Below are 21,936 nucleotides of genomic sequence, written 5' to 3' on the forward strand. Positions count from 1 at the left end.
TGTGTACATATACATACCTTCGTACATACTTTCCTTCACTCTTATTACATGATCATCAAACGTAGCGCACATGAGTCATAGCTTCACAGTGTACCGGTCTCATTATCTCTTTTTGCCCACATTGGAATCAGGAAAGCTCGGAAAGGTTGATCATCTCCTCGCATCGACGGGTATCGTATTGTGCAACCCTATTTGTAGCCGATTTTCCTCCTGATGCATCTTTCTCAGTGGCCAGCCCATCGGTGGCAGTGAGCTGCTTGGGCTTGATCTTGAAAAGTTCTCGCTCAACCCGTCCGCCGGGTTCAAAGTAACCTTGAAGCAGTTTGTTTTGCCTAGCGGTGTTGACCCATTTGCGCGGGTATTGACGTTTCCCTGCTGCAGTCAGCTTTCAGTCTCTTTGCAAAATGCTCACCATTACGGGGGTCATAAACGAACCCTTCAGAAGTCAAACGTCGGACAGTAGCGTCCGCCTGTTGTGCGTCAATACCTGTCTCCTGATCAGCAAGGAAGCGGTAAACGATGACTGCAGCGCACCCAATGAATCCTTAATGTGTACGGCACTGTCAAGACTTCCCTTTGAGCGAACGAGGTACAACACACGCCTATGTCTATCAGGGTTGTGTTTGTGTCTCGAGCAGCATCTCACCTGAAGATGGCAAGCGCATTGAGCTCGCCTTGTATGTCGTCTGGGGAAGTTTCGTCCTCGATGAGGCAATTGATGCATTGGAAGTCCAGTGGGACCATGTCAGGCTTAAGATAGCCGCAGCAAGCCAGATGCAGTCGACGTTGGCAATCGTGACAGCGAATCAGACTATCTTCTTCATCCTCAAGCTCGCAGTAGCAGTCAATCGGGGTCTGAAGATTGGTACCTGCGTCTCGAAGTCTTGCGACCGGCGCTAGTGATGACATTGTAGATGCTGCTGACGGCATTGCCTTCGCCTTGGTCGCCTTCACTGTAGATTGTGGCGAGTTGGACGAAGTGGGGATTTGATTTGCTGTTGCATCCATTGCACGCCTGGATCCTGCATCAGTGTTCGAGGTCATTAATTCTCTGTGAGCGTCCTCAATGGGTGCGTTGCCAATCGGGTTGGTTTTCGTGGCAGCCTTGTTCTTTGATTGATGGCTTGGAACCGGTCCTTTGCCCATTGCAGAGGGCAAAACTGACTTTGCAATATTCTTGGTCCTTGTACTGGCTTTGGTCTTCATCTTCGCAGCCTTCGTTTTGGACGCGGAATTTGGTCGTCTTGCCTGGCATTTCCTCTTCCTTGGATGGTCATCGGCAAAGTCATCATCATCGAGGTCAATATGCTGACGCGATGATCTTTGAGGCCCCTTTAGAGGCCTCGCAGATGACGCTCGAAAATGTGAATTGGTCACCAGATTCACTGCCGTACTGACATCCCGGGTCACCGGTGACATTGTGGCGTTTGGGATTGTTTCTTGCTCCAGGGCCGGTGGCGGAGACACTCTGCTCCATCCCGCCTGGGCAATCAGCGAAAGAACAGCTCGTGGCAACCCACCAGTCGACGTCCATTGACTCCCATTTCTCCACTTCGCTTGAAGACCCCATCTCTAATAGCATTGGTCGGATGAACGGCAACGAGTCGAGGACTTTGATCCTCTTCGTCTGAATCAGGAACACCTGCAACGACCTTCTTGAGATGTCCACCAGGCAGAAGCCATCCGAGCGGTTGCCTCAGAGTGGAGCCCAGATGATCTTGAGGCTGCAGAGGATCTTGAATGCTTGGATCCAATTCAATCCGATCTTCAACTCCCTAAATAGCTCATCAGCTATATGATGCAGATCAATTGGTGGAGGTCTGACCAAGGCCGGATCCTGCAAAGTCTTTGGTCAGTTTCGCGGAGCGGTCAACGCTTCAGCTCTCACCCATACAACTTTTCTCCCTTTGTTCATTGTCGAAGCACCGTTTTTGAAGGCTGCACCGTCATCACCTCCCAGCGATGGTGCGTCTCCAAAGCTCTGGACGACTGTGGTGAGCCGGAAAGAGATGCTGAGCGGCAACATCAGCTGGGTTCCCTCGTTCCCAAATGTCCTGACCCATGATGTCCGCTCTGCGCCGCTTGGCCTTGGCCCCGAAACAGAGGAGCGTCCATCAAGCTTTTGGTCGTCATTCGGAGATCTTCATTGACCACCTTGAGATGTGGCAACTTGTAGCTGAGATCCAGGTCTTAATAAGAGCAAGAGTCGGCTGCTCACTCTTTTGGCGTGTCTGACTTCAGGAAAAGCTTAAAGTCGAGATACTTTTGCTCTATCGCAATGATGTCAGAGAGTTAATTCCTGCGCTACAAATGTCCATGGAGGACTGACGAGGCAGGTCGTTCAGATCCTTGCACGCGTCCACGATGCTCTTCATCAGCATCTGCAAAGGGCGGTCAGCTGTGCACATGGCTGTATACAGCATTTGACAGAGTATTCTCTAACCTTGGTCTGAGATCTGAAATCATCTGGAGTGCAAGCATGACCTAGGCGGGTAGGATCTGCTCCTTGAACTTTGGCCGCGATATCGAGAGAGACGAAGCCATTGTCTGCGTAGAAGAAGTTCATGGTATAGGATTCAATGACACTGCAAGCCATTGTCAGTGAAGGATGAATGCTGCGACTGCTGAGGACTCAATCTTGTGGCTTATCCTCATCCATCAGTACCAGAACCATAACACTGTGAAGATAACCTTTGTCCAGCGCATCCATCACACAGTCATCCTACATGTTGTGAGCGGGTCAAGATAGGCGTCGCAGCCTCCGGGATGGGCGCACAATTATCTGTATCACCTTCATTCCTTCCTCCCTGCAATGCAGAATCAGAACAACAGAGGCCGTCTCTTACGAGATAAGATCACTATCACGATCGAGTGTCTTGACAACAAGTCGATCCGATTGAGAAGACTGCGATTGAGAGAGCACGAGGCTCTGGCTAGCACTAGGATTGTCGGTCTTGCCAAAGACAAAGTTTCGAAAATGATCGACTGGAAATAGATCCCTGTCAAGAAATGAGCCAAATGAAGAGGGAGGCTGTCCGCCTCACTCACCTGAGAAAGAAGAGCGTACCTAGAGTCGAGTGGAGAAAGCCATGCATGGCTCGGAGACTGTCGATCCGAGTCATGGGTAGTTGTCTCTGTGATGCGGCTGTTGCGGAGGATAAGCTCTCCTGAGCATTGAGCGGCCTGGCTAGCTGCTTGGGGGCCCTCTGAGGATGCATCATGAGCATGACACTTGCCTATGTCTGCCGGCAATAGAGCTCACGAATTTCTGCATCTGGATTGGCATGATGATTGTAGCTTGAGCGATATGGTTCCGTGGCTGAGAAGTTTCCTCGAGGTCTGAGACGGAGAGATCTCGCTCAGAGTCACGAAGACAGGTGTCGAGTAAATTTGCAAGATGAGAGTTAGCAGCCTTGAAGACGGATGGATGGGTGGATGGCCAGTCAGCGATCAGTGCGTAAGTGAAATCCGAGTCCCTTACGCGAGCAAAGAGCGCTCTCATTGCTGATGTATGTGACGGACTGAAGAAGAGTCAGTCAGATGCATACTGATCTGGTGAAGGTCATGTATCAGCTTCATGAATGAGAGAAGCTGTTACAGCAGCACCCAGATCAAGTCAGTGTATGGGTCAAATGGGACCAAAAACCGGGCAGAACGCCGGTCATGATCACCCAAAATTGTGGACGAAAATGAAAATGATGAGACAGATCTCTCTGTTGTTTACCATTGACGCGTTTGGAACAACACCCACTGCGTAGCTCACGGAGCGAAGCATGATCTCGATACAATCGACAGGCGCTCTGATCAGGAGATCGGAACGGTGAAGCAGGAAGAGGTTAGCATCGACGCGCCACTGGGAGAACCCCCACCATGCCCTCATCTAAATCCTCAATCGACGGTCGAGATGTCTATTACCGCCTGGGCAAGAGCGCAGGGTATCGAGCGCGATCAGCTTACAAGCTCATTCACCTCGATGAAGAGTTTGGAATCTTTGAAGGAGTCGAGACTGCTGTCGATCTCTGTGCTGCGCCTGGGAGCTGGAGTCAGGTCTTGACCCAACGACTCAAGTGAGTCATTCTAGCTTGATTCGATAGGCGTATAGATGACGGGTCGGCTGCAGACCCGGTAATGGCAGGAAAATTGTCGCTCTGGACCTTCAACCAATGGTGAGACCTCATATCGGACACTTTCGATGCTGAGCCGAGCTCAGGCACCATTACCTGGCGTTAGCATTTTGCAGGCCGATATCACCCAGCCGTCGACTGTCCCGCGAGTCCTCGAGGCCTTGGGCAGTCGTAAAGCAGATCTGATAGTATGTGATGGAGCACCAGATGGTGAGTCAGGAGCGTATCAGAGTGCCAGCTCTGACGACTTGATTTCCTCAGTCACCGGGGTTCACGACCTGGATGCTTACCTGCATTCTCAATTGCTCTTGGCTGTAAGCCCCAAGTTGAATCGATTATTTGACGCTGACTCACTGCCTTTTCCAGGCTGTCACGCTGTCGCTGCTACTCCTCGCACCACACGGCACACTCATCATGAAGATCTTTCTCTCGCCTCATGATCCGAAAGCCACAATGCTTCAATCTCAACTGAGAGGTTTCTTTCCCGGGGACTTTTCGAGCCCAGCATTTGAGGATATGACAGAGGAGGAGGAGGAGGGGGAGATGGAGGAGGAGAAGAAAGAGGCATCGGAGCGCAAGACGGATTGTCCTCAGAGTGGAGTCTACATCCGAAAGCCACGAAGCAGTCGAGTCGGCAGCGGCGGTGAGTCATGGAGTGCTGGCTGAATACTGACACACTACACAGAGGCTTTCATTGTCTGTAGAGATTTTGACGCGACTCGACTTCCGTGGTCTGCAGCACCCTTAGCTTCGGTTCTCGAGTCGCTCCATCAGGACTCTAAGGGGAGCTTGTCGCTACTTACGCTGGAGACTCTGTTTCCGGACACCACATCGAGCCCAGAGTGGGAGAGACTTAAAACGTATGCCACCAGCGGAGATCTAGAGTAGGTACATAATCACCTCTGGGGAGAAGATCGACCAACCCACGTTTCCAGTTCCCTTCCGTCTGCACCGCAGATCCAGTCACCAATCGCGAGGCCAATAGAAAGGGATGCGCTTCCTGGGAGATCCAGAGAGAGTCTCAATGCGAGAAGAATGTGGATAGATACGGGATCTAGAAGTCCATCACTCGCATCCGTTTCTCCATCTACCTCTACTTTGGACGTACCGTGGGATCGGCGCCCGACACCTTTACCGTCCCCCAGTCTAGGATGGCCTGGAGATGCGAACAGGGATGCACCATCACCTGCTCCAAGTACGAGTAGTAAGACCGACATCTTCTTCGGTTCTAATGAAGACTTTCTGCCAAAGCCCCCGAAGCCCATGTCGGTGGGCCTCGACGCACAAATGACGGTAACTCCCTCAAAGGCGGATATCTCGATCCCTGCTCCTCGTCCTGGACACCTTGGACACAAGAAGACCATCAGTGTCGACATTGTCGTCCGGGCACCTACCGTTGTACCGGCTCGCTCCGTATCTCAGCCCCAATCGGCGGGCCCAGAAGGTCCTACGGACACTACGACTCTGTCTCACGGCAGATCGAAACACGGCGCTCCTCGTCGGGAAACCAGAGAAGCTCAAGACGACGGACTTCAGCTTGCATCCGGCGCTGAGCTATTCGACGACTCAAATAGCTGGATCCTCATCACTCGTCTGGGTGATGGCGCATTCTCATCCGTATGGTCTGCTCACCCAAAAGACTTGCCTCATTCTGTCTCCGCTGTCAAGCTCACTTCTCGTGACGCCTGCGATGAGGATGCTCGGACACGGGTAGCTTTCTTACGAGAAGTCTCGGTCTTGAGACATATATCCCACCCGAACATCGTAGCGTATCAAGCTTCTTTCTCCACTGCGACATATCACTGTCTGATCCTTGAACAACTCCCTGGAGGAGAGCTGTACGAGGTACTTGTCGATGACATTCGGAAACGCCAAATGTGTCGACGGAGTCCTGAGGATCCCTCTGGCGAAGCTTTCGCTCGACGAGTCTTTAGTGAGCTTGTCAAAGCTGTTGGATGGCTACATAAAGTGGGAGTGGTGCATCGGGACATCAAGCTCGAGAGTGAGTATACAACAGTCAGACAGCGCTAACGGGGTAGACGTGCTTTTCACAGTCAATCCCTTCACCGTGTGTTCTGATGACTGTCCCATCCCGCTCGACAGATTGCCTTCACCTCTGGTCAAGCTCACCGACTTTGGTCTTGCGCGATTCATTGACCTGGACCACCCGACACTCGAGACTCGCTGTGGATCTGAATCTTTCGCGGCTCCTGAAATCATCATGGGCAAAAAGTACGACGGACGACAGACTGACTGTTGGGCGCTTGGTGTTCTTCTCTTCGCTCTGCTTGTCGGGCAATTGCCTTTCGACAGCGATCACGAAGAACGTCGGAAGAAGATGATGCGAATTGCCAAGGCCGATTTCCGCTGGCCATCAACTGTGGGCACACAAGGTGCTCGAGAGATTGTCCAAACTCTGCTCATGCGAGATCCTAAAAAACGATCCTCAGCCGATCAGCTGTGGAATCATCCGTGGATGCAAGGTCCAGGGGGTATCTCTCGACCCACTCAAGTCACACCTATCAATGGGCATATCAAAGGTCATCGCAGGATCCTCGATGGATATCTCCTAGATGAAGAAGTCTCCTCAGACGCCACCACGGAAATGATCAAGTAGGGTGATGTGTTCTGGCGCCACTTGTTCCGCGAAGGAGATGAGCGATCCTTTCACCCAATCGCTTGAAAGGAGGTCCATTCTGGACTGGACTCACTGCTTGGCAGCTGGAAGGGGTTCGTAATCCAACGTCTGTACAACCTACCTCTTGGACACGCTCTCCGTTACGACATTCTTGCTCATTCGAATCACAACCGATCATTCCTCCCATTACAGCCGAACGCCCCAGATCTCAGCATGCAAGGGGAAGAATCTCACTTTGGCTCACAGCTGGGTACTGAGCCAACCACGGACCACGACACGTCTTCCAGCCCTCCCTATGATTTACGTCGCGGAAATGCAGACTCGTTTGGTACAGAGGGTGAATGGACTTCAAAACTGCCTCCGAGCAAAGACGGGTCGCCAACACCCAGGACGACCGATGACGAGAGAGCTCCAATGCAAAAGGACGAAGAACATTCCAGCGCGTTTCTGAAAGCAGAGAATGCGAGTCTGAGATCTGCAGTATCTGATTTAGAAGCCAAACTATCAAAATATCGATCGCGGCCTTCGGGGGATCGCGATATCGGATATGATGTTACGAAATTGGTTCAAGGAGCTCTTCCAGTTCTCTCGACAGCCCTTCGGACCTATGGAGCGATACATAATGTCTTGCATACGGCCAGCACAGTGGTAAATGTCTTGGGTCCGCCGATACATAGGGCTATCTCCCACTATACAACGGGCTAGCAAGCTCACTTGTCTTTCTACTGTACCTGGTGGAAAAAGTCCTCTTAGACTAGCTTCAGATGCTACATGATTATAATTGCATGAGTGTCGGTTTCAAAGCCCCTTGTCGAAACGCTGGGATCCATTGCTGCATCCCTACTGGTGACGTTGCGCCTCTGCTGCACCGAGCTGTCGATGATGGTGATATCTGAGAGAGGCCTTACAGGGGCAATCCTTTCTCATCGCGCGACTGTTTCGAATGACCCTCCTTTCAGGCCGACGAGGCTCCCCAAATAGGTCGGTGTCGAGAGGAGGCCGGGAGGAAGTCGCTCTTTCGTCCATTTGCCACCGTTCAGAGGACCTTATCGATACTTCTACCATTACTCATTGACTTCTGTCATCCCATCGAAAGTCTTCTTCCAGTTCATCCCGTGGAGGGTTGAGCTAGTCGCTCATCGTATCAGTGTAGTAAGCCTGGGAGTGACTGCCATACTTCTCAAGCTGGCACAACACGAATCAGACGAAAATCAACCTCGTGCAGGGCGAGGCCAAGAGAATTGAGTTGCTCTCCTCCTCGGGCAGCACACTTCACGATGTTATGGGACGTGACTTCTTCCAAACCGTCCTGCGAGACGCCAGACACCGACGACGATGACCTATCCTTCCTAGAGAGTGACAAGGAACCCAGCATCAATGACTTGATTACTTCATTATTCCCTGGATCGTCCAATTCACAACCCCCTCCATCATACGACCAAGCTCCTCTGGACGACTTCCTCTTGCAAGATTCATCGGTTCCATCGGTTCAATCTCAATCAGCGCCCACCCCGACTCGACCATGGTCCTCCGCTTTCAAAGAGAAGATTGGAGGTCTCGTCGTCAATCATCCCCTTCTTTCAGCAGGTTCAGCATGGTTAGCGATCGACGCGGCCAGTCATGTGCTGGGACCTATCAAGCAGGCCTTATATGACAGAATAATTAGCGAGTCGGTCAGCCGAATTGCAGGATCACACTCGTCCTCCGCTTCTGGGGGTCAGCCTCCCTCTGCGCCTTCCGCGAACGGTCAGACACCGCAGATCATCACTGGCCCAGACTCCTTGGCTCAGCTTTACAAAATCTCTCAGCCAAAGAGCATAGAGGATAAAGACTCCATTCCGACGCCGACCAGGACACTGCCACCCTCTTCTTCGTTCGGTAGTGGATCCAGTCCACCGTCATTCCTGAGTCAGCTTCTACCTAAACGTGTATTCTGATTGATGGTTGTCGGAGGGACATATAAAGGGCTCAAGTTAACCATAGATTCCTGTGCATTCATTAGATTGCCGTCTCTTGACTACTTGTTCTTCTTGTCCATGGTGATCGGGTCCGGGGGATCCTCTCTAAAGGCCACCACCACATATCCAACAAGAACGGCATTGGCAACCATGACCGCGGAGATGGCAGCGGCGATTGTTGATCCTATGATGGACAAAATCAGCTCCATGATAAAAGATTTAGACGACCCTCACTCACCCTTCCAGATGTAGTGTAGAGACGCAAAGTAGGTAGCAATAGGAGCAATGGCCATGAGCAGGGCGAAAATGAGGAGTTTATATAAGACAGCTCTGAGAGGTTGTCTGATGAGCCCGAGTCCATGCATCCAATTGCAGACTCTACTCACGGCTGATAGCCCTGCTGAGCTGCCATCTTGCCTGTTCCTGGCATGACTGAAGCTGGGGAACGTGGTGGATTCAATAAAGAGGACAAAAGGTTTGCAAGCTTAATCTCATCATCATCGTCTTGGTCCGAAATGCCGGACAATTCAAGTGACCAGGATTCATGTACTCCTCCTCTTCTTGTACATCATCCATATCTTGGTCATGTAGGGAAGCCAACGACTCCGCCCAGTCAGTAGCTCAACATGGCTCTCTCAGGCTCATTCAGAGCAACGTTGGCTGAACCAATCCCTTCTGATCCGCCTCGCTTCGTGGTCGGAGGTCAGACGGGATCCGCGTCCGGGGATGTCAAGATGTATGAATGGCATCGGACGGTGAGTGGGGCTTTCTTGGCCGAAAGGCTGCGCTGCTGGCTTAGTCAAGGCTGATCAGTGTTCTAGCGTGGTGAGATGCGACTTTTGGGACTCCAAACGGATGTAGGGCAGCTCAGGGTATGTTTGCGTCGCTCGCTCATTCACTCGTCCTTCCTTCCTTGACCGCATCTCTAGGCCGTGGCTTGGTCACCTCTACCCACGCACCGACACATAGTCGCCGCTGGTTTATCCACTGGTAGAACTTTGATCATATCTCTATCACCTCAGACGCTCTCAGTCAATGTCCCCGCGAATCTCGGCACTCCATCATCCTCTACATCCACTTCTACCGCTGCTGTTCTTGCACTGAAGAACCCAAGGTCCTCGACTTGCGTTGCATTTTCCCCTCTTGACCCAAATTATCTCGCGACGGGATACGATAGGCATCGATCCGATTACTCTCTACTCGTCTGGGACATCTCCGCAGCCATGTCCTTGATTCCTCCAGATACTCAGAGCGCTTGGCATCGACCTCTGGAGAGGCTGGAAGTGACGACTGCTCGGACGACGACCGGTGGCCTCTCTGAAGATTCAAAACCCACGGAACCGAGACACATTCAACAGTACTGCGCATCCGAACAAGTCAATGATGTCGCTTTCCTGCCTTCAGCGTACAATATCCTCGCATCGACGAACAACAAGCAAATTCGAATGTTTGATCTTCGAGCGCCGAATTCAGGTCAAACCCCTGATCCATCGAATAATCACGTCTCGATGCAGTGGATCACTCGGGCCGTTCAGAGTCTTTCACCGGATCCAAGTGCTCCGTATCGTTTTGCAAGTTACGAGTCATCCAATTCGGGTAGCACAGTCCGAATGTGGGATACTAGAAAGTCGGGCGCCGAGCTATTGTCATTAGATATCAGTGGAGCCATCCTTGGTATCTCGTGGGCGCAAGGTGGAAGTGGCGTCTCACGGCTAGGTGTCGGCACGAAGGATGGCGTCAGTGTGTGGGAAGTCATCAACGGTCGTACTGTTGGTGATGATGGAACCCATGAGTGGACTAGTCTAGGGGAGATGAAACAAGGCGAGTGGCGTCTTTAGCGACTGACAGCGCATGACTGAGATTACATTTCACAGTCATTCGAGCCAAGCAGAACCTCCAGTCCTTCACCTTCTCGCAATCTTCTGACAAGCACCGACCGGACATCTTCTTCGTCCTCAAAGATGGGAGTCTGAACGTCGGGTCACTCTCATCAGCTCCTAAAGTGGCTTCAGGAGCCCGCGGTGACATGGCCATCGTGTCGAAGGATGCGATCGTCGTGGATCCTCGCATCAGCACGGATGCAGCTTCGGATGAACAAAGCTTGGATTCAGAAGACGAAGGAGGGACCATCACCCGAGCGAACCCATTTCAACTGCAACCTGCCAGAGTGTCGACCATTTTGGCCGAAGCACAAAGCTCTCGACCCGTCAGTCCTGCCCCGTCGACTTTGCTTCGTGGCATGCGACGCGGTCCACCGCTCGATCCGGAGGATGGCATCCATCGTGATTTGATGAGAAGTGAACACTTGGATTGGAGATCGTGGCAGAGACTATTGAGAAGTGAAATGGGTCGCATCATGCAGCGACGAGCGGCAGAAGGCTACGGTGTATCAAATGTAGGTGCCTGGGTGCGCTAGCGCTGGGATGCTCATGAACGTAGCTCCAATTAAATGCTGCTATAGCGACCAAGTACCCGGGAAGCGAGAGACTCGCTGGAGTATGGGAATTTGTAGACCGTCAGTATCGGACACTGTAAAGTCGACTGCGGCTGATATATACACTCACCAGATCTCATTCAGGTGATGAATCCAAAGACATCCCGCGACCGTTCTATCAACCTCTCTCACGCTGGAATCTACGCCATTTGGACTGGACAAGACCTGTCCAAACCTACCCCAGTTTCTCCTCCCGCCTCTATCCGCTCGCAGTCTACCCTTCTATCCGAATCGACCGAGCTTCGTAATCCCTCCTTGACACCTACCGCTCGCGAGCCTGTCAAGCAAAACTCCGCTGCATGGACATCCCTCCGACACACCCAGCATCAAATGCCTGCTAGGTCGACGCCAAACGTCCCTCAAGTCAGTCATACGCCGCCTTGGTCTCGCTATGATGCCGCTCTAGACCACGAGTTCTCGGCTGCTGTTGAGAATCTCAGCAGACATCGCGATGATGGCAAACGTGCACAACGTCTACCTTCATCTTCAAAGATAGCTCAACGGAGTATTATTCTCGCAGTGTGCGGCGATAAAGGCTCGGATGAAATCCATCGGTGAGCTGGTAGAACCACGTCTGGGGACTAACCATGTACCCTCCAGTCTCATTGAAGACGGTAATCGCACAAAGGCTTCGTGTCTTGCATACTTTTCCGGCGAAGAGGAGTTCGCCATCCGGATATTGCTGCATAGCTCCAGTGAGGCGACAGAGTCTGGAACCCTGCTTAGTTGCTCCCAGACTCGAATCACAGGTTGTTAGGTACGACACTCGCCGGTTTCCTCCAGAATACCCAATCGACTCGGGGTACGTCGAGTTTTTTCGAGGAGCATTGGCAAACGCTAGTTGCTCGAGTGGACGACCCCTATATGCGAGCCGTGCTGTCAAAGGTCGCTGGAGAAGGATGGGACAGCGTCATGGAGGAAGAAGCGATGCCACTGTTGGACCGTCTGGCGATTGCAGTGCATAATGTCAATGATCAAGAGGTGGGGTTGTGCGACGTGCGCCTGGCTGATTGGGTTTCCTAGCTGGGCGACTTCCTCTCTAACCGATATTCCCGCTTCAGTCGGTCGACTCTGCCCAATCTGAGCAATTTTCTCGCACTGCTAGGTTTTACCTCGCCGAGTATTCAAGGCTTCCAGCGGTATCTGGAACGGACGGGCGACCTGCAAACAGTCGCTCTGCTCTCAGTCTTCTTCCCTCAATCAAGATTGTCACAGCGGGAGCAAGAGACCATTCGTCATTGGACGGAGGCTTATAGATCCTTATTGGACAGTTGGGGCATGTGGGGTGAGAGGATCGATCTGGACACGCGACGTATGGAGATTGGCAAGATGCTAGGCGAGGATAGAGTGGCGGAGGAGGATCTCGGCTCTGGCAAGGGGATATGCCCAGTGTGAGTCGACTCAATGACCTGAGATGGGCATGGATTAACAGAGGACATAGGTGCAGCAATGCCTTGAGCAAGGCACACGAGGAGCATCTTCAAGGAGCGACGAAGAATCGAGTGCCGCCGAAACAGAGGGTAAAGCTGGCGATCATCGCAGACTGCTGACGCCTATCTCAGCAAGCCAATTGTACATATTGTGGCCAAGCTCTACCTCGATGTGTCATCTGTGAGTGTGCGTCAGGTGAAGCTGAACTGACTTGCAGGCTTGAGACACGTAGAGTCGATGCATCGGGACGATTGGGACGAATGGGTGGATATTGGAGGTGAGTCGAGTGATCGACATAGCATGCTGATTCGTGAGCAGATACGATCGACCAAGCGTATGTGTGTTGCCTGACTTGTCGGCATGGAGGTCACGCCAATCATATTTTGCCTTGGTTCGAGGGCGAGCAGGGCGAAGGAGGCAACTCGGTATGCCCAGTGTCAGGCTGTGATTGTCATTGTGCAGAGATCTAGCGGGGAGGGCCTTGGAGTCAATTGAGAATCAGCGATCAGTGTGCACCACGGAATGACTAAAGTGGGATACATCAAGTTGGCTGGTAATAGACATCTACGAGACTAATCTATGCTGGCTGGATGGATGTTTATGCAAGTTTAAGAGTGTCAGCGCCTTTGGTAGCTACAGGAAGGACAGTGTTAAACACGTAGTCCCAGATTTTCGAGGTGACTCCGAATCCGAGCTCAAAATCTGGGCGTCGTCTTGTGATCAGCAAGGAGGGTTTCTCTGAAACGGAGATCTGTGCTCACTCTTGTAATGATGAGCCAGATGATACTTTTTCATCTCCGCCATGTACTGTGGGAGTCGAGTGTGATGCAAGGCGTAGTGCATGCAATCGTAAAGCATGTAAAAGGTGAAGCTGCCTGCGATGATACCGTTTGCCACAGGGGCAGGGAAGATGATGTGGGCGAGCCGAGTGAATGGTGTTTCCAGCGCGAGGAAGAGTGTAGGTGGCATGACGAGTCGCAACCTGTCCATGGGGAGATAATGATGAATGCCGTGAAGGAGGAAATGGAGCATCATGGCCCAATTGGCATCCGGGAGGTAGTAGTCGACGTGGAACAGGAAGCGGTGGAGAGTGTATTCGAGGATCGTCCAAATGACGTTGCCGACAAAGAAGGCGGCGAGGGTCTTGCCGACGGCTGAAGCAGATGGGAGAGCAAGGCGGGTGACGAGATTCACGGCGGTGTATGTGCTGCACACGGTGGGTATCAGTACACACCACCCGGGCAGCGAGATGAGATACTCACCGGTCGGTGAATTGCATCATGGAGAGGTAGAACAAAAAGATGGTGATAGGACCCCAAAAGAGCGGTACGACATACCACTTTGTACGTGTCAAGGCCTACAAAGGATGGATGGATGGGGGTGGTGAGCGAGGGATCCTTGGACAACAATGCTTTTTTTGGTAGGCAGAGCTCACCTCGAGGTAGTCATTGTCGAACAATCTCGCACTCTCTTTCAAGTGCCTAGGGTTATGAACTTGAGACAAGTAGTATTCTTTGGTCCACGGTGCATTCCACACTTGAACCAGCAGAGGTTTAGATAGATCTAAGAACTTGTTTCTGTTGAAATCGGCCAACGTATCCGTCTCGTCGGGATGGAAATCTTCCCTCGGGACCCAATCTGGGGGGATCACAAGTGTCAGCAGATAGACCCTTCCAGGCGTGATGTGTTGATAATGTTGCTTTGTGACTCACCTTCTGATACAATCTTCTCATCTCCACCCAACTCGCCGATCTTGTACTCTTCCATCATGTCATACGCACTGGCCGAATGAACGTGCTCTGTTTCGTCGCCCATGATCTGTCCGACGTCCGCGCCTGCATATTGCAGGAGAATATCATCGCCACCAGGATGATCAGGCAGGAAGGACGTCACATCGTACACGGATCCCTTGTACGATACATAGCAGCTCTGTCGCGATTTGTCTGTGTTGAGAGAAGCGTGAGATGTGTGACAACAACAACAACAGCAGCAGTGATGATCGCCTGACTCACGCTTGGACACATCTGCGAGTGCAAAGATGCGAGACATGTTGATGTATCTCCTGTCCTAGTCGCAAGTCTATCGATCCACCCCTTGTCCTATGTCGAGGAGGAGATATGTCAGGAGGGGCTTCCACAGTTGGTAGTAGGAGGTTGAAATGAGATCGATCTTTGCTGGTTGAATGCCCAATTTTATGTTTTTGTTGCCGCCTCGGCCGACGTCGCCCCTGGTGGTCCATTTGTTTTTTGTAATCGCACCGAAGAGAAATACTAATGAACATTAGAAAAACACGATGGGGGGATCTGGCCATTACAATTTGGCCACGTGGAGAGTCCTAGCGGGGGGAGTATTTAAAGTGTCAAGGGTTGAATGGGAACAAAAAGAAAGAGAAAAAGAGAAGGAGAGCGCGGGGACAGGGTGATCCGAGACTGGGGCGCCACATGCCATTTTCAATGCGCAGGGGCGGGGGAGCAGAGGAAAAAGTGCCACATTGAATGGGTGAGTCAGCTGCCACAAGGGAAGGGCGAGGGGGCAGGGGAGAGAACTGAGAGAGGGGGGAATTTCAGGGATCACACGGTGTGTGTGTGTGTGTGTGTGTGTGTCCGTGCAGCAGCAGAGTGGCGCTTTTGCAGAAGAGTCTCGCCATTGCCGCCGCCGATTGGGCAAAAGGTTTTATGGAGAGAGAGACTCGGTCGACGGCCAGGGAGGTGTGGGTCCATTCTGACTCCTCGACATCGCATCCCATCTGACCCATCCAGCTAACATCGACCACCACAGTGTATGAAGAGCGGGGAGGGGAGCCCAATCGTGACACACATCCATCCACATACTATGGCTACTCCGCGAATTTAATCTTTGTCACGATCTTTCATCCTCCTAGTCCTCCGAGACATTAGAGTTTCATTCAATTTCCATTCAAGTTTCGTGGTCCAAACCATTGTGGTGGTTCAACCCTAGGTAGGTAGGCAGCATCTCGAGCTGTATCCCCGCCTCGTCTGGGCGCCCCACCATCCTTTACCCACCAAACGCATCCAAAGCCTTCATTCCAGTTTCAAGAGGACCGACCCGACACTATTTTCATATGCCGAGCGACCACCCGACCATCTAAAAGACGCATCTTCCTTCTGGCTGTATAATCCCCTCTCCCTTTTCCTGTCATCCTCCTCACCATGTCATACCAAGGTTCCATCAACCCTGCTCAGCTCAATCCAGCTCTGCTCCAAGCCATGGCCGCAGCTGGCGTGGGACAGAACATGAACGGAGGAGCTTCAGCCGGAGGTGGAATGGTGGGAGGAGGAGGAGGAGGAGTGGGTGTTGGTGGTGGTGGTGTTGCTGCAGTTGGTGGACCCAGCAACACGTTCCAAAATTGGCATCAGACGTTCCAACGACTTCAATCTCAAGAGAGTCAAAAGTTGGATCCATTACGACAGGCTGGTCCACAGCAACAGCAGCAGCAACAACAGATCACGCCGAATCAATTTCAACAGGCTCAATTTCTGCAGATGATGCAGGCGACTCAAAACATGCAGCAGCAGCAACAACAACAGCAACAGCCTCAGCAACAGGATACAATGATGTCTGGGATGAACATTCATTCCCAGCAACAGGGATTAGCATTACAAGGCGTTCCAGAGAATGAACAAGGACGGCGGCAAATGCTGCAAAAGTGAGTCGTGTGATCGTCCCAATGACAAATCATTGACATCATCTCTGCAGCATGCTTTCACAACAGCTTCAACAAATGCCAGATCAACAGCAACAGCAGCAGCAGCAGCAGCAGCAGCAGCAGCACCCTCAACAACAACAGGTCCAAAACGTACAACGCGCTCCCGATCAGATACGCGAGTTTCTCAGCAAAAACCCTACCATTCTCGGACAACTTCAACAGCGCCATGCCAATAATCAATCTGCACTGCTGAATGAATTGCAACAACTCGCTACTCAAAGCGCGAACGCACGAACCTCGATGCAGATGAACAACTTTCAACCTCAGCAGATTCAACAAGCTCTGCAGACGCCGAGGATGGAGCAATTCGCTAATTTGCAAACCATGCAAGGTCTGCCGACGGGATCTATGGGTCAAATTGATCCAAAGCAGATGGAAGCGGTGAGTAGCTTGCTGTTCCCCTTATCTGTTGGGAATTCTGCTGACCCTACACTCCAGCTCCAAGCGATGAAAGCGGCTCAACAACGCGGTGGATTCAACTCGACGCCTCAACAACAGACCCTCTCTTTTCCCCCAAACTCACAGGCAACGGCTCCTCAACAAAACTTCAACACCCCGCCTCAAAACGCTCAGACTGTTGCGGCGGCTGTTTCTGGTACACCGTCCTCCAGCCGTGCGGGCGAAGTGCAGGCCATGATTCAAGGATGGGGCGACACTCAGCTCTTGAAAAGCACCCAGGCCGTCGTGTCGAAGGTCACGTCCCAGACCGCCGTGAGTTTAACGCTTCGAGTCGTTCGTACTGATAAATTCAGGCCCCATCTGACCCAACTAAATTCCATCTGCTTCAAATCATCGCAGAATGGAAACGGCGGAACAAGTCACCGCCGACCGAAGCGATTCAAGCCGCGGGCCAGGCGTGAGTGTGTTCAGAATCTGTTGACGAACAGTCCCCTTACAAGTTGCATAGCCTCGGGAACCCCGGCCTGGTGTCTCAACTTGCCAATGTCGATTGGGCGACCCTTGCCAACTTTGCGAGAGCTCGCGCCGATTCCATCTCGATGCAACGTGAGGGTATGCAAAATGCGACACCTGGCACGACCATGAACCCTATCGACGTGACGACTCCCGCTCAACCTTCTTTCCAAACCCCTCAACAATTCCAAACCCCGTTGCAGAACCCGACTCCTCAATTTTCTCAAGCATCTGCCTCTACTCCAGTGCCAGCTTCGCCTCAGCCCAAGACACGACCTTGGGCGGCCATGGACTTTAGGAACGAGTTAATTACCATGGACGAATCTCAATTCTGGGGTTTCCTCAGCTCTAGAGATGGATTCGTCCCGCCCTCTATCGATGGACGTACCGTCAACTTGTTCCTGCTCTTCAAGCTCGTTCACCGAAACGGAGGGGCTGCTAAAATCTACGGCAATCTCTCTGCTTGGCAATTCCTCGGAGGTTATCTCGGTTTCCCTACAGAGACTGTCCCAGATCAACCATCTAGAGCTTCGGCTCAGATCGCCAATCAGTTGCGCAACTTTTATTTGCAGCACATTCAACCATTAGAAGACATGTTCTACAGCAAATTGTATCGCGACAGATTAAAGATAGCAGCGGAAGGAGGACAGACGACACCTCAGATGTCGACCATGACTCAGAAACCGCCGACGCCTTCTGCCAACATGACGGAACAGCAAAAGAGGATCCTGGAAGAAGTCAGGAAGAACGCCACACCGACAGGAACGTCTCCGACCAATACCGTGACCATGACACCTGGCAAGACGGTTTCACCGGATCAATTCGAGACCATGTCGAACCCCGATCAGATTCGATTGATCAAGGCAAATCCAGCTTATGCTCTCATGTGGACGAGGAGCAAGGAGCGTGCGATGAGGAAAAAGTTCCGTGAGTTCTGCTCACTCGCCGTCTTCGTATCCATCATTGACTTGAGTCTCAGCTAAAGAACTGCGGGATCTCCCGGACGAGGAGAAACCACGATTCGTTGCGGAGTTGCGCAATCTGTTGCCGGTCGCCAAAGAGGCACAAGACAAGGCGCCGAGATTATTACTCATCTCCCTCGAATCTGGCATGGAACAGCTCCAAGCCGTCACTGCACTCATCTCAATGGTGAGTTGTATGGCTTTTGTCGGACCTCCTTGTGCTGACAGATCCCCCAGTACATGTTCATCTTTATTGCCCTTCAGCATGCCGAGACGGGTCGATTCCCGTTCAATCTTGTCGACCTGGCCAAGCTCCGTGAACCTATCAACCGCACGTTGACCAAGTTGAATAATCTACACAAGCAGATGCTCTTGACGCCCGAAGGTCAGGCTACCTTGCAGAGAATTCTCCCACCTTTGGAGATACTGCTACAACAACAAAATGTCGCTGGATCCATGGCTCCCCCAAGCACCGTTCCTGCCTCCGAAGAGATCGCCGCCAAGTTGCCTAAAGGCCTTCGAATGGAAGACCTCAAGCCCCCACCGAGCAAACGTCCACGAGGGAACAATGGTCGATCCAGTATGGGTAACAACGCGGGCTCGCCGGCTTCGCCAGCCTTTGTATCTACGCCTGAGACTGCACGGACACCTGGATCACCCGCTGTGACTGGTTCAAACAAGCGATCTGCAAGCACTAAACGGAAGCGTCAACCGTCTAGACCGATCGACATGCCTATGCCGGGTGGAGCGGATAACGCTCTAGGTATCAATCTGGATGAACACGCGCCATTCTTTGCTGCACACGACGCCATCCGATCTCAAGGGACGCCAGGGAGCTCTTCTGCTCCGAGCGACACGTCAGCCATGTGGTCGAGCTTGATGAGTGCTCTCGACGCGTATCAGGCGAATCCTGCGGCCCCGAATGACGCGTTGCCTTCTGCACCTACCTTGTTGCAGGATACGAATCAACCCCCCACATTCCAATCCGCACCACTGGCTGCTCCCGCTGTATCTGAAGAAGAGCTATTTGAACAATTTCTCGATACGTCAAAGATGGACGGTGATTCAAGTTGGGCTTTACCTACACCCGAGCTCTTCCGAGTCACCTCGATTGACGAAGCCGAAACGACTTCTCCAGAAAGTATACGGACCGTCGCCAGGACGCCAGCGTCAGAAGATGCTGTCCGACATTCTCTTGGTCTGATGGGCGGCGGCATGGCGAGCAACAAGTCGTCTATGGGTATGATTGATCCTGCAATCATCCTTGGAGGAGCCAACAGTCCCGAGAGTCAAGCATATAATGGAATCGTCTATGCCTCATGGGACGAGAGTTTGACTACTGCCTCGTGAAGTATGCGGGCGGATGGCGAAGGGTGAAGGGCGATGTATCATACGGGAGAATGGGAATTGATATGGAAGTGTTTTTCTCTCTGGGATTTGACCTAATAACTATATTGTACTAGTCTCACTACTAAACTTTCTTGGGTTGTGTTCTCTGTGAGGTTGTGACCATGATTTGTGTGACACGATAAAGAATGAGAAGGAATATCTAATGCATACGCGCATGTGCTTCAAAGAGAGAGGAAAGTGTTGTTCATGTTTCGCCTGAGAGGTCTTCTGGGCGTTCCGAACGAAAGCCAAAGGTCCAAATCATGTAACCAGTCGCGATGGCAGAGATCAATGGATAAAACACGCCGTCGACAGTTAGCTTGGTCGACCTGACGCTATCCAGGAAGGATTCGGATTTCTGACTATCCTCTCCGGCCGTGTCGCTCGGTTTCGTTGGAGTGCCCAGGAGCCATCCGCTTGTATCGGTGCCGGTCTCCTGAGAGACCTGTGCGTTGAGATCATCCCAGGGATCCGCGTAGTCTGCTTTCGCTCTTCCGTCCGTACATTGTGAGTTGGGATTCGAGCTGGTCACAGCGTTACTGCTTCCGTCAAACGCTGTCGAGGAAGACATCGTCGTAATTCCGGAAAGCCAGATAATGAGTACTGGTTTGAGGAAGGGTCCAAAGGCTGGTTGGATATCAATGAATGAGCCAGTCAAGCGAGGGATGGTCGATGGTATGTTATTGTGTATGAAAGCGGGGATGAGAATATCTCTTGCTCGCTGAGCCTTACTTTAAATATTCGAGCACGTTTTGCGCTCTGGGCTTTGCATCAAAGGATCGCTTAGTAGAAAGGGAAGGTTGCTATGTACATATATGGAAGGGAAGGTTGCTATGTACACACATGGAGGGATGATTTCCCAGGGATAGGAGATAAAAGAGTAGTGAGAGAGTTTGTGAGGGGACGAGTTCGACTAGAAGCGCCCGGGTGTCCGACTGTAAGGGGTTCCATTTGGCTAATCCAAACGAGGTCTTGCGACTCATATGGTGCGCTCGAGCATGACAAGCGGCATCCTGTAATGGTTCTCGGTCTGAATGTGGCAGAGAAAGAGACCAATCGCCACGCTGAGTGGGGCGTGGCGAGGTGCAAGGGTTTATCCATGACCTTTGCCTCTGAGCCGAGGCAGCATTGCTCTCCGTGGACTTGGTAACGGTCACATCTTTGTTGAGGGAATTAGCGCAGCTTCATCAAACACTACAAGAGATTGGGGTTGTGGCAGCTCGGCAGCTTGAATATAGAACCGCTTTGGCTACATACAGCAGTTACCTGAGTGTTTTCGGAGTTCGGCTCTACCCCCTGCCACCCAGGCGCCTGGCGTAACAGTACGCTCCTGCGCCAACGATAGGCCGCCACAAACTCAATGCTGTACCTCCTACACCTATATCTCTCCCAGTCTCCAAAAGCGTCATGAGTCCAATGGTCCCTAGCGTAGCTGCGGTCATCGGCTGACTAGCAGTGGCGAGATCCCAAACTCCATCGATGACTGAACCGAGGATATCGCGAGCCGCGTGACCGACAGCAGAGGCAAATGCTGTACCTGCGTCGATGAGCGATGAACCCGTATCGGCCACTGTCCTTTGAGCTTGAGACCCCAACTGAGAAGCGCCCGCGTAGTATGAGAAATGAGCAGGCGGGATGTGACTGTAAGTAGTGTTCCCGAATCCTGGGCGAGGGCGAAACAGATCGTCGAACCCGGGCGGAAGAACGAGTCCATCGAGCGGAGAGGGATCTCCTCTCTCTGTCATACGTACACCTTGGGATGTATCGAAATGAAATATCGGATAGCTCGGTTGAGCACCAAGCGAGGGATACTGCTGAAGAGGTATTCGAGATGGGTGTTGCCAAGTAGGCGGTGCGGAGGGTGCGAACGAGGGTGAAGGTTGAGCTTGTGGCATGTTGTAATGCCCCCCCTGGGACTGCGAGGCAGCTCGTGACAAGTTGTTATGTTGGAATTGTTTGACCAATTGTTGAGCCTGTTGCATCACATCCGTCTCTGCACCAAATGTCGTCGGGACGATCGTAGGATCTGACATTGGGGGCTGAAACCCGTGTAGTGATGGTTGGTGGTGTATGCTGGGATACGACAAGTTGGAGGTGACATACGGCGATATTGGTTGGCTACCGCCTATCATCGAATTCCAGTTGGTGGTCGCATGATCAGAGGCTGCATAGACATCAAGCAGAGACGACAAGGTATCGGTGTGAGGATTGGCAATGGGAGCCTGGGCTGTGATGGTTGATGACATTGTCCGTCGAGACTTCCAAGGCGAGTGCTGTCAGCGGAGGCTTGCAGCGCCGCGC

General features: G+C 52.1%; 10 protein-coding genes across 10 annotated transcripts; 5 read left to right on the top strand and 5 right to left on the bottom strand.

Annotated features, from left to right (window-relative positions):
• Positions 1-127: 127 nt before the first annotated feature.
• On the bottom strand, positions 128-3,286 carry BD324DRAFT_653041 (hypothetical protein; the record flags this gene model as incomplete). The annotated part of the gene is made up of 14 exons (XM_022018595.1): positions 128-372; positions 413-487; positions 535-602; positions 647-1,482; positions 1,521-1,775; positions 1,826-1,837; positions 1,889-2,012; positions 2,060-2,176; positions 2,219-2,270; positions 2,330-2,381; positions 2,444-2,585; positions 2,847-2,999; positions 3,049-3,206; positions 3,263-3,286. 14 exons carry the CDS (start codon positions 3,284-3,286, stop codon positions 128-130), a joined length of 2,313 nt encoding a protein of 770 aa, XP_021869025.1.
• Positions 3,287-3,686: 400 nt separating this feature from the next.
• Positions 3,687-6,858, top strand: BD324DRAFT_133669 (kinase-like domain-containing protein). The gene is made up of 8 exons (XM_022011998.1): positions 3,687-4,067; positions 4,121-4,166; positions 4,211-4,334; positions 4,386-4,438; positions 4,491-4,767; positions 4,810-5,008; positions 5,060-6,126; positions 6,164-6,858. The coding sequence occupies exons 1-8, from the start codon at positions 3,871-3,873 to the stop codon at positions 6,739-6,741; spliced, it is 2,541 nt and encodes an 846-aa protein (XP_021869026.1). The 5' UTR covers positions 3,687-3,870; the 3' UTR covers positions 6,742-6,858.
• A 117-nt stretch (positions 6,859-6,975) lies between these two features.
• BD324DRAFT_653043 (hypothetical protein) lies at positions 6,976-7,467 on the top strand (the record flags this gene model as incomplete). The annotated part of the gene is made up of 1 exon (XM_022018596.1): positions 6,976-7,467. The coding sequence occupies one exon, from the start codon at positions 6,976-6,978 to the stop codon at positions 7,465-7,467; it is 492 nt and encodes a 163-aa protein (XP_021869027.1).
• A 572-nt stretch (positions 7,468-8,039) lies between these two features.
• Positions 8,040-8,699, top strand: BD324DRAFT_653044 (hypothetical protein; the record flags this gene model as incomplete). The annotated part of the gene is made up of 1 exon (XM_022018597.1): positions 8,040-8,699. One exon carries the CDS (start codon positions 8,040-8,042, stop codon positions 8,697-8,699), a length of 660 nt encoding a protein of 219 aa, XP_021869028.1.
• BD324DRAFT_683225 (hypothetical protein) lies at positions 8,517-9,262 on the bottom strand. The gene is made up of 3 exons (XM_022019177.1): positions 9,107-9,262; positions 8,959-9,050; positions 8,517-8,904 (listed from the first exon to the last, which is right to left on the bottom strand). Exons 1-3 carry the CDS (start codon positions 9,148-9,150, stop codon positions 8,780-8,782), a joined length of 261 nt encoding a protein of 86 aa, XP_021869029.1. The 5' UTR covers positions 9,151-9,262; the 3' UTR covers positions 8,517-8,779.
• On the top strand, positions 9,241-13,169 carry BD324DRAFT_593880 (hypothetical protein). The gene is made up of 13 exons (XM_022013826.1): positions 9,241-9,475; positions 9,542-9,592; positions 9,650-10,541; positions 10,595-11,115; positions 11,160-11,235; positions 11,288-11,768; positions 11,815-11,909; positions 11,951-12,195; positions 12,238-12,605; positions 12,656-12,734; positions 12,777-12,825; positions 12,863-12,922; positions 12,964-13,169. Exons 1-13 carry the CDS (start codon positions 9,347-9,349, stop codon positions 13,113-13,115), a joined length of 3,198 nt encoding a protein of 1,065 aa, XP_021869030.1. The 5' UTR covers positions 9,241-9,346; the 3' UTR covers positions 13,116-13,169.
• A 74-nt stretch (positions 13,170-13,243) lies between these two features.
• On the bottom strand, positions 13,244-14,694 carry BD324DRAFT_653047 (hypothetical protein; the record flags this gene model as incomplete). The annotated part of the gene is made up of 6 exons (XM_022018598.1): positions 13,244-13,347; positions 13,407-13,852; positions 13,908-14,002; positions 14,081-14,283; positions 14,358-14,588; positions 14,658-14,694. 6 exons carry the CDS (start codon positions 14,692-14,694, stop codon positions 13,244-13,246), a joined length of 1,116 nt encoding a protein of 371 aa, XP_021869031.1.
• Positions 14,695-16,405: 1,711 nt separating this feature from the next.
• BD324DRAFT_635028 (hypothetical protein) lies at positions 16,406-19,813 on the top strand. The gene is made up of 6 exons (XM_022016776.1): positions 16,406-16,753; positions 16,811-17,083; positions 17,125-17,228; positions 17,280-18,211; positions 18,264-18,433; positions 18,484-19,813. The coding sequence occupies exons 1-6, from the start codon at positions 16,613-16,615 to the stop codon at positions 19,594-19,596; spliced, it is 2,733 nt and encodes a 910-aa protein (XP_021869032.1). The 5' UTR covers positions 16,406-16,612; the 3' UTR covers positions 19,597-19,813.
• Positions 19,814-19,840: 27 nt separating this feature from the next.
• BD324DRAFT_653049 (hypothetical protein) lies at positions 19,841-20,206 on the bottom strand (the record flags this gene model as incomplete). The annotated part of the gene is made up of 1 exon (XM_022018599.1): positions 19,841-20,206. One exon carries the CDS (start codon positions 20,204-20,206, stop codon positions 19,841-19,843), a length of 366 nt encoding a protein of 121 aa, XP_021869033.1.
• A 718-nt stretch (positions 20,207-20,924) lies between these two features.
• BD324DRAFT_653050 (hypothetical protein) lies at positions 20,925-21,881 on the bottom strand (the record flags this gene model as incomplete). Its single annotated transcript, XM_022018600.1, has 1 exon — positions 20,925-21,881. One exon carries the CDS (start codon positions 21,879-21,881, stop codon positions 20,925-20,927), a length of 957 nt encoding a protein of 318 aa, XP_021869034.1.
• Positions 21,882-21,936: the final 55 nt, after the last annotated feature.

This window comes from Kockovaella imperatae, assembly GCF_002102565.1.
Source record: "Kockovaella imperatae strain NRRL Y-17943 chromosome Unknown BD324scaffold_13, whole genome shotgun sequence".
In the NCBI taxonomy this organism is placed as follows: Eukaryota; Fungi; Basidiomycota; class Tremellomycetes; order Tremellales; family Cuniculitremaceae; genus Kockovaella; species Kockovaella imperatae.

Coding starts and splice junctions, on each gene's coding strand:
- BD324DRAFT_683225 (XM_022019177.1), bottom strand. CDS start 9,150: ATGCCAGGAACAGGCAAGATGGCAGCTCAGCAGGGCTATCAGCC. Junction 9,051..9,106: donor GCTCAGCAGGGCTATCAGCC/GTGAGTAGAGTC, acceptor ACAACCTCTCAG/AGCTGTCTTATATAAACTCC. Junction 8,905..8,958: donor TCTACACTACATCTGGAAGG/GTGAGTGAGGGT, acceptor TGTCCATCATAG/GATCAACAATCGCCGCTGCC.
- BD324DRAFT_635028 (XM_022016776.1), top strand. CDS start 16,613: ATGCAGATGAACAACTTTCAACCTCAGCAGATTCAACAAGCTCTGCAG. Junction 16,754..16,810: donor ATCCAAAGCAGATGGAAGCG/GTGAGTAGCTTG, acceptor CCTACACTCCAG/CTCCAAGCGATGAAAGCGGC. Junction 17,084..17,124: donor AGGTCACGTCCCAGACCGCC/GTGAGTTTAACG, acceptor TGATAAATTCAG/GCCCCATCTGACCCAACTAA.
- BD324DRAFT_133669 (XM_022011998.1), top strand. CDS start 3,871: ATGCCCTCATCTAAATCCTCAATCGACGGTCGAGATGTCTATTACCGC. Junction 4,335..4,385: donor ATGTGATGGAGCACCAGATG/GTGAGTCAGGAG, acceptor TGATTTCCTCAG/TCACCGGGGTTCACGACCTG. Junction 4,768..4,809: donor CAGTCGAGTCGGCAGCGGCG/GTGAGTCATGGA, acceptor CACACTACACAG/AGGCTTTCATTGTCTGTAGA.
- BD324DRAFT_593880 (XM_022013826.1), top strand. CDS start 9,347: ATGGCTCTCTCAGGCTCATTCAGAGCAACGTTGGCTGAACCAATCCCT. Junction 11,116..11,159: donor AAGGCTACGGTGTATCAAAT/GTAGGTGCCTGG, acceptor TCATGAACGTAG/CTCCAATTAAATGCTGCTAT. Junction 12,826..12,862: donor TCTACCTCGATGTGTCATCT/GTGAGTGTGCGT, acceptor ACTGACTTGCAG/GCTTGAGACACGTAGAGTCG.